The 9,796-nt window shown below is 33.9% G+C and overlaps 2 protein-coding genes across 5 annotated transcripts in view; one reads left to right on the top strand and one right to left on the bottom strand.

Moving 5' to 3' along the window:
• LOC108753049 (dnaJ homolog subfamily C member 22) overlaps nt 1–1,972 on the top strand; it is a 3,854-nt gene extending 1,882 nt beyond the window's left edge. For both annotated transcript variants that reach the window (XM_018494386.1, XM_018494385.1), the window contains 3 exons: nt 510–874; nt 1,189–1,296; nt 1,720–1,972. In XM_018494386.1, coding sequence (XP_018349888.1) covers nt 510–874; nt 1,189–1,296; nt 1,720–1,929 — 683 coding nt within the window. In that variant the 3' untranslated portion in view covers nt 1,930–1,972. The remainder of the gene's footprint in view (nt 1–509; nt 875–1,188; nt 1,297–1,719) is intronic.
• A 63-nt stretch (nt 1,973–2,035) lies between these two features.
• The window catches only part of LOC108753047 (protein HOS4-like), a 28,608-nt gene continuing 20,847 nt past the window's right edge, over nt 2,036–9,796 (bottom strand). For all 3 annotated transcript variants that reach the window (XM_018494380.1, XM_018494378.1, XM_018494379.1), the window contains 5 exons: nt 6,350–6,479; nt 4,419–4,559; nt 3,694–3,878; nt 3,399–3,610; nt 2,036–3,132 (listed from right to left, as the gene is read on the bottom strand). In XM_018494380.1, coding sequence (XP_018349882.1) covers nt 3,009–3,132; nt 3,399–3,610; nt 3,694–3,878; nt 4,419–4,559; nt 6,350–6,479 — 792 coding nt within the window. In that variant the 3' untranslated portion in view covers nt 2,036–3,008. The remainder of the gene's footprint in view (nt 3,133–3,398; nt 3,611–3,693; nt 3,879–4,418; nt 4,560–6,349; nt 6,480–9,796) is intronic.

The following is a 9,796-nucleotide window of genomic DNA, read 5'->3' as shown; positions in this document are numbered from 1 at the left end:
ATAATATTATAAATTATATGTATATAAATAATTAGAAAACAGAAATTTTATATGAAAAGAAATATTTGCTAAAATATATAAAAATTTAGTTAAATGATAATTTATTAGATTATAAGTAATTTTTTTTAGATTATTAAAATAGTTATTCAACAACCTCAAGCATGATGAGCTATGTTACAAAAAGTTTTGATATTTTAGTAATCAGTCTGAACTCTCTAAAATCTTTGAAGTGGAATCTAATTCTAAAGAGTGACAATTGTCAGTGGTGAAAAAGAGTGACTCAGTTGTCAATTTTTAGGAATCAGATTTCACTCTTTATTATCATCTTATACTGGAATCAGATTCCAGTATAAAAATTTTAGAAAGTACATAATTATTTTGATAACAAAATCATTTTCAGATCTGTATATATATTTAGCTAAATTTTTAGATATTTCAGCAAAATCTTTTCCATGTAGAAATATAAATATTTTACAAAAAGCTTTATTCATTTATTAATACTTCAATAGGTGTATGGACGGTCGGAAATATTGGGAGAGAACAAGGTTCGATATGGATAGCTCTTGCTACAGCGTATCTATTTTATCCGACCTTATATTACATCGCCGACGATACCATGTGGATCTTCCTCATGGTGGTTACCTCGAGTCTCAGCTTCGACACTTTCAGCAAGCAATGGCGGCTGAAACCGAAAAAGAAAAGAAGTTTCTTCCGGCGTATGGCCTGCTTAGGCTTAGCTCTCATGCTCTACTTTGCCGTAATCGGTAGCTACTTATACTTCAACGCGGTTGTCACGGATAGCGAAGGCGAAGAGATCAAGCTGTCGGAAGCGGTGCAACACTTCCTCACTTCGCCAATTTGGACAGATCTCAAGGTGGATCTACGATAAATCTTTTGAATTTTTAATTCTCCAAAGTGAATGATGGACCTATTGAACTCACTCAATTATATTTTTTATTCGCAACTTTCAATTATTATTATTAAAATAAATTTATTGTTAGTATTTACTCTTTTTTATACAAATCATGTCACTTTGGTTCTTTGCAATTGATTAGTGCCTTTTAATCAACATAAATTAAATGGATCTCAGGATAGATCCAGCATACAGATTTTAGCTCTGGAGGATTAAAACAATAAATTTCTTGAGATTTGAGAGGTCTCTTTCATATGCTGATATTTATTTTACAGGCGAGTTTGGAGGCCACGTGGAACCAGGCGAGACATCAAGGCTTCTGGGCAACGTGGACGCAACTGGTGGACCTCACGGATCCTCGAGGCGAGATAAATGCTTACAAGGTCGGGCGTTTATAAAATTTTATTAGATTTGGAATTCAAATTTACTTAGAAACAAGTAACTTAAGAATTTATCAGGTGTATATAGTCTCTAAAAAAAGCAAGTAAAATGAGAAATTTATACTTTTCGTATAAAAGAGAGAGTTGATGTTATATATATATATGAAATAGTTCAATAAGATTAATATTTTTATTTTACAATACAATTTTATAATTTAAATAAAATTTTCTCATTTTTATCTTAATTATTTTTTATTAAATTTTTTTTATCCAAGCTTGCCGTCAAACTTTTTTGTATTATCTTTATATTATTTTCATGCACAAATACAAATATAGAAAAATTTGTAATTCTTTTATAATTTTTTCATAATTTTTTGTTTAAAAAATATATGTAAGAAATCCTTAACATTTTTTCATTCTCCGCAGGTTCTGGATCTCTCGCAAACCGCTTCACAGAACGAAGTCACGGCACGATGGAGAAGTCTATCCAGAGACAATCATCCTGACAAGGTTAAAGGTTCAGAGGAGGAAAGGCGCAAGGCTCAAGAAAAATTTATGGAAATCCAACAGGCGTATGAAATCCTGTCTCAGGCGAAGAATCGCCGACAACGACGAAATCGTCGTTCTGAGAAATAAGCGTGCTTTTGATTCGAAGGATCAATAAAAAACAAAGACTTGACAAAAGAATCTCCAAATAGGCCAATCTCTGTGTTTCAACTGTGTTATAATCAAAAGACAGTAATTGATTAATAAGACATTTATTTAAATAACCATCTGACAGTAACTGCGTCGATATAAAATCTTGTACGTAAAACGCGTGTATTATAAGTTAGGGGGAGGCCTGCGACACATTAATCGCAAGTCCATTCGATTATCTTTAACACTTTAATCGGTAAGAAATCCCTGAAGCTTCGCTTCGGCGCGTACTTCAAGTTAAGCTCGTATCAGATTAGAGATTAAGATTGAATTAAAATTTGACCAATCAAAGCAAAGTTCACTAAACTTGATTATAATTTTCTTTCTTCTGATCGGTTAAAGCTCAATCCAATCTTAATTTCAGTTTCTAGTCTGATACGAGTATTACACATTCATGTTTCCTGGAAAAAGTCGAGATTCCATTTACCGAGGTTGGTGGGAAGGAGGTAACTTTCAGTATCACGATTAACGCGATCTCTCGATTGTAACTTTGCGATCTTTTGTAAACCGCTTGCGCGCGCGCAGCATCTTGTTTCGTCACATCTCGCGCGCAATCCATTATAAGTATAAACTAAAAATAAGATTCGACCGTTCCAAATGTTTATGCGTTCGGCCATGGCGGCGGTTTACATCGAAAACAATCTCGAGTACGAGGACTATAAACATAACTTCAACGGCAGCTGCCGACTGGATCGTGGTTGAATCGGGAACGATCGAAGTTTCGAAGGTCCTCCCTTTTGATCTCGCAAAACGTCCTCTCGAGTGAAATGCATCGCTAATATTTCTTGGCGAGGTAAAAACGAACAACCTACGATCTACTTGAGGGACCGCGGCTCCGAACGATCGGCCAGGTTACAGGCAACAGCGAAATCGGATAATATGTAAATGATCTCAAATGGATCATAAATACTCTCGCTCCGTCTCGCTGCTTTATGTCAAACAGACTCGATTAAATCTTTCAATCTCCGCTCGCGTGTGTTCAATGCCAAACGGACGACTAAACCCGGCTTTACATTGGACTACTTGCTCTTCTTCTTCGAGCGTGGCGGCTTTGCCATGGAGTTTTCGATCTTATCCGTAAAATTTGTCCCATATTTTTCAGACGTTTTCTCCAGGAAATCCTGCTGCGAAACCAACGTCACCCTGAAAAATAGCCCAAATTTTTATTTTCTCTTTTGAGTTTACACATTTACTTTCTTTCACATTTACGAATTAAAATTATCGAATAAATGTGATTTAAAGAAAATATCCAATTAATATTTTAATGTTATCTACTTCTTCAAGAAGCTGCTTGTAATTTTCTACTAAACGTCAAAAACATTGCAAAGTTTGCACTCATTGAAAAATGTGATTACAAAGTATTGATCGGCATGACTCAGAAAGTTTTAGTTCCTTGACGAAGGTCGCACCTTAATTGGGGCACGCTCAACGGTCGCAGAAGACTTTTCACAACAGGTGACGGCTTCGGCAAAGCCGGACTGCTCGCGCACAGAGCAGCACTGGTGAGCTGCGATACCAGAGAGAAGGTTCGATCAGGGCTGGAGGTGGTGCGGAAGACTTTTCTTATTTTCGACTTTAGTCCCGAGGGTTGCGGCAGAGGCGTTGAAGGTATAGGCGTCACCTGGTATAGTTTGTAAGGATTACGTCTTCCAAAATCCGAAAGAAATCCGATTAAGAGGAGACTTGACATATTGCGTTATTTACCTTTCCTTGTAATACTTTCGCAGCGAGTTCGGGCTCGCTACCCCAACGACAGGACGTCGTTCTCTCTAACAGACGATGTCTCGCGAACCTCTCAATCATCTCGGCGCATACATACCTGCCGCAAAACCTCGCCCATTGCTCAGCTCTTAGGCCTCTACCGTGATCACGTAACGTGGGATTTGCACCTAGGAATTCACAAAAATAATTCTCAGGCAGCGTAGATGATAAATTTTAAGAAATATTTTGTGATGCTTTGTAATCATATTTTTTATAATATTTAATAATAAAATGAAGTAACTTTTTATTTTAATATTGCCCAGAAAACATGTATATCAAAATCAGGAAATAATTTAAATTAAAACTTTTTATGTTCTGATAATGAACATGAGTGACTTTAGAGACATTTTTTTTTTAATTGAGCCATAGTTACCCCATTTTACGATTAAAAACATTTGATTTTTATTAATTGAATGTTAGATTTATTTGTTATTTTAAATTAATATTTATGTTTTTATTGTATTATTTTGTTCTATTATATATTATATTAGATGATATATATTATCTAATATTATTATTTAAAATAAATTAGAATTAATTATAAGATTATATTGAATCACTTACTTGTGTGCCAGCTATACAGATATATTATATTATCTTACAGATTATTACTCGGAGTAAATTAGATTTATTAATTAATTATAGTCTGCACTGAATTACTTGCTTACCGGCAAATAAGAGAATCTTCGCGCATTTGGTTCTACCTTGAAGGGCGGCTTTCATGAGCGGCGTGAAGCCCAAGGTATTTCTAGCGTCTACCTCGATATCCGGACATCTTTCCAGAAGGATGTTGAGGCATTCGGTCTGTCCTGTCCACAGATACGTAACAGAGACCATATACTGACATCGGTACTGATTTTATTCGCGTGCGAGACTTCATATATTTCATAACTCGTGATGTTTTGGCTCGGAACGTTTTTCAGCACGCGTCATCACATAGCTGCGCGTTTATTGCAAGAGGCGCTTCGATGTTCTCCGCTATTTTCGGCGATTGTGCTACGCGATGGGATCCCCCTGCCATGTCGGTGCGAAAAATCCGCCGGTAGATTTGATATTAGACATATTTTCAGTATTTTTTTCCAATGGCTCTTATCGCTGTTCCCTGCACACTATCCCCATTCGCAAAAAATATAACGGGATCATAAAATCTTGGAGGACGTTTGACAGACAAGAGATTATTTAATTTAACGCCGATTAAATAAGACATTTCTCTTTTCTAAATATGCTTTCCGTACATTTTTCAAATTAATATATTATATTTTTCTATGCTGTATTAAAAGAATATGTACAGTAAAAAAATTAGCATTACGAAATGAAAAGAAAAGGTACGGATCTAATAATTATTTACTTCTAATATGGCTGCTTGTTATTTTCTTACTTTATTTGAGCCTTTAAACGCCATGAGTTATAAACTTAAATAAGTATCTCTTGAACTTTAGCCTGTTATCTTTTATGTTTATGATTAAATCCGCGACTGTGATGGATGCCATATACTTATTTTGCAGCCATGTAGCCGTTGGCCACTTACCGAGGAGGATGGTTATGTGGTGAAAAAAAGCAGAAGGTAAACATCAAGGTAAATTATGTTCTAAACCATACCCGAATAAACGTATTTTTAAGATTCCTGCAAACTATAACACTTTAACTACAAAAACTTTAACTCCTATTCATCGCTACGTTTACGCCATAAGATTGATGCAACACTTATTCTTGTCATTTTCTCTATGAATAAACGCGGCCATCATACTCTTGCATCTCGCCAGATTCATTTTTGGAACATTGGTTATAAATTGCCAAAGATGATAGTTTGAGTTCCGGAAAAAGAGAAAAAAGCATAAGAGAAGAACGTCTCTTTAAGCTATTTCTAGAGATGTTTGAAATTATTTGTAGAGATTTTAACTATTTAAATATGAATGAAATCACAGATAAGTATTTGAATCTCCATAATTTAAATCTCAACTCGAAAATTTTGAATCTAAAAAATATGAATGTGAATATATTGACAATCTTATAAAATCATATTTCTATTAAAATAATACATCACATATATGTATAATCAATATTATTTTTTAGAAATGTTTCAATTATCTATATATCAAAATTTAATTTAATAATAATTTTGTTATTAATTAAAAGTTATGTTTCAACGATTCGATTTAATTAGATTCAGATATGTCGATTTGATTCAATTCGGATTCGAGCAAAGAAATGAAATTCAATTCAATTCTAAATAATCACTAAATAATTAAAACATTTAAGATCTGCTTCTCGAACGAAAATAGGAATTCTTTATACTTAATGAGAACAGTCGAATTTTATTCGGTGTCAAAAAAGAGATTCGCATATCTTTAAATATTTTACTACTCAAACGGTGTCTAAGGTACTTTAATGCAATGTATCTCACACTATATTTGCAACGATGATATTATTATACTTAACCATCAAATTCCATCAAATATTCTTGAAATTGAATTCTGGAAAATCGCAGGATCAAACGGATTGATTTTCGCAACATGTCAATGACATTTTCCCGGTATCTCGTATACCTTTCACGTAATTACAGTAACTTGATATTCAAATGACATAATCGATCACTCACCAGCCTGAGCGGCAAAATGGAGCGGTGTATTACCCTCATTGTCAGGCAAATTCGGATCCACACCTTCAAAAGAGAGCGCCAGCTCAAGCATCGCCGCTGCACCGTTTCCAGCCATGTAACTTATGGCCGTCTGCAATGGTAAACAAATAATCTCCAGGTTAGTTTGCATCAAAAGCACGCCCGATTATGTAAACTTGTGTTTTGAGCGGGAAACATTATTCATTTCTCCACCCCCCTCGCCCTCCCCCGATATCAATGTCTCTTTTACGGCGTTTGACCGTGACATGAAAATCCACGCAATTCCATGGCACACATTCGCAGATTTAATTCGTTAAATCGATACCGATGACTAAACATGGAATGGGACGAATTTTGGAAAGGACGATTTTGCTAAAATATCTAATTTAGCTATTAGGTTTTTTAATATTAAAGCTAATATTAATATTAGCACAATTTATGAATAAGTATAAAACAAATAATATTAAAGTGATATACTTTGGTAAGTAAATTCTAAGACAAATAAATAATATATGCTAATTTAACATATTATAAATATTAATTTTCTTAAAAAAGAATGCTTCCACAATTTGCTTATACAAATTGTGAAAGTGTTACATTTTATGTATTAATTTTTTTACATAATATTTGCGTTTCTTTTTATATATTCATTTTGTGTTAAATTAATATAAAAATTTGAGTGGACCATTTGAGATACGCGAAATGAATTAAAATATTAAATTAAACACAAATTTTCCAATTGTGTGCTGCAAAAAGTTTTGATATTTTAGTTTGAGCTAAAATCTATATAAATCTATATATTAATTATTTTAACAGTCCAATAAAAATTATTTCCATTTAGCTAAATTTTGAGGTACTTCAGTAAAACCGTTCTCTCATATAGGATTTGCTAATTTCCATTAATCTAAGCTAACTAGATAAAAAATTGTTCCGATCGAGGAAATGATCCTCTTCTTATTAAATCGCTATAACATATCCCCTATACGAATTGTTAATCGGATTTATCTTTGAATACCGCGCTTCGCCTATTGTTGTTACACTCGACTGACGTGTAAATATGTTGAAAAGGGAATGAATATCGTGTTTTATATCGCGATTGTTGAGAAGTACATATGACACCTCGTAGGAAGACGTTCTCATTCTGCCATTGTTTGCTGCCTCCACAGACACCGAGATGCACAATGGACTATCCGTTAAGAATCAATTTATTAAGTGGCTATTGACGTTTGAACGTTATTGCTTTACTTGCGTCAGCATGTGCCGGTATACAAACAGGCGTTGAAACACGGTCTACGCCAACAAACGCTCGGAAGAAGACGCGTTTGCCTTGAAGACGACGCGCGAATTGTAAATCGGTAAACACGACGAGTTCTATTCTGTTCGTTTTGAATGAAACAGAACACGTGGTTTAAACACTTATTTCACATTTTCCTCAATAAAATGTTTGAGGAAAGTCAGAATATTTTTATATTCTTGCAGATTGTATACTTTGCTATAACGTCAGTAATACTAAATATAATAGAATAATAAGATTAAAAAATAAGTGCAAGTATAACAATAATATTTTGTACCGAGTTTTGCCTAAGTAATTCAAATTTAATTTGAACTATTAAAAATTCAAATTGAAATTTAATTTGACATATTAAAGATTAAATCGAAAAATGCTATTTAATTCTGTTACTACTCGAGTGAAAAGAAATTCTCGTGAGATATAACATTTGTGATATTTATTAATATTTTTAAGAATTTCTGATATATTTTGAATTTATGAAGATATCTGAAAAAAAAATATATATATATACAATATATTTAAAAATTTATCAGATTTTACAAGTTTTTTTTATGTAAGTTATAGAGAAATCTTAGAATACTTCAGACTTTATTTGAAAAATTCTAGATAAACTTCTTCAGCATTACAAAAACGTTCCAATTCGTATAAAGAAATCTGAGAAATCATTAAAAGTTTTTAAACTCAGAAAATCTAAAATCTATACAAAAATTTTCAGAAATTATATAAAGGACCTAAGAAAAATGTACAAAACAGTAATGAGTAATTTCAAGTCATTATTTCTAACGTTTTAGTTATTTTTACACATAATGTGTTAACCTCGCGCGAATTCTTTGCTCCGCAGCCTCGCTGAATCATCGTCCGCGTTTGTCCGATGTCACTTAAGGAAATCGCATATTTTTCCGTTCAGGGTTGATTTGTAACCGATCGCTTTAAGCTAGACCTCGCGTAACCGAGCGCAATTTCTCGACGCTATGCACGTGCGATCGTCTCTCTCGTCTGTAGCCTTGAAGAGCGGCGACGTTACCGAGGGCCTCGGGATTATCTATCACGATTACATGGGACATCTACATTAAGTTTCCGTTCGTCCTGACCTTAGTGCGGCGCTCACCACTATTCCACGTAGGACGACCGCATTTCTATCTACGGAAGAAGAGATCTACGGAGCGCGAACCGACTTTAATTGCGACGTCGCTGCATTTGGAATGCGGTCGCAGACTCCCATGCGGGATCGAGATTAACATGCTCTCGTATCGATCCTGACGCGGGAAAGCGGCGGTCTATTTGGAAGAGGCGGGCGTGTCTGAGACACCAAATTGCGCAGCTTCAACAAAGCGCAAAGTTAACAACGTCCTCTTCTTCGAAGGAACTGTTGACGATTTTGTCCTTGAGCAGGAAGCGTTTGATAGTAACGTACGCGAGTCATCATCGCGGGACATTAAACTTGTCGTATCATGAGTATCCTTCGAGATGACGGTAATTACAGCGTCTAGTTATACCGTTTCACAAACTCCTGTCACTCATCGCGCTTTTACTGCCGGCATGCTTGCCTTTCAAACTTTTCATATCTAAAACGCGACATTGTATGTATGAAATAAGTTTGTTTTTCCTTCGTTCAATCTTCATTTCACGCGCTTTAAATGGAAGATGACATGCTTCTCTTTATATGAAGATTTATACATGGATACGAAGCCATCTTATAAGCAATATTATATTGTAGTATTTAAAATATTTTACATTTTTTGTCTATTCACTAATAAGTTAAATTTTACTGTTAATTTCATAATGCCAAATTATACCCAATTTAAGTTATTTTTCATCGTTTCTAGAGATCTTACTCAATATATAATATCACTAATTTAACTAAAATAAAATAATTTAATTAAAATGATATCAAATAATTTAACTAAAAAATGTATTAATTTAAATTGAAATTTAATTTATTACTAAGAATAAGTGCATACGTTAATACAAACAAAATCGTTTCAAGCTGTGTAATATAATATCTTAATGCTAATATGGCTCTGTGATTGGTTTATGACATTTTACGACTGTGCTTAAGATGGTCTTAAGTATAAGAACTCACTATGAATATCGGTCTTATTAAATTTACTAAACAACTTTAATTTACGTATATAAAG

This window comes from Trachymyrmex septentrionalis, unplaced genomic scaffold, assembly GCF_001594115.1.
Source record: "Trachymyrmex septentrionalis isolate Tsep2-gDNA-1 unplaced genomic scaffold, Tsep1.0 scaffold63, whole genome shotgun sequence".
NCBI lineage: Eukaryota > Metazoa > Arthropoda > Insecta > Hymenoptera > Formicidae > Trachymyrmex > Trachymyrmex septentrionalis.
Note: the sequence above shows the minus strand (reverse complement) of the source record. Positions and strands in the feature narration are given on the sequence as shown.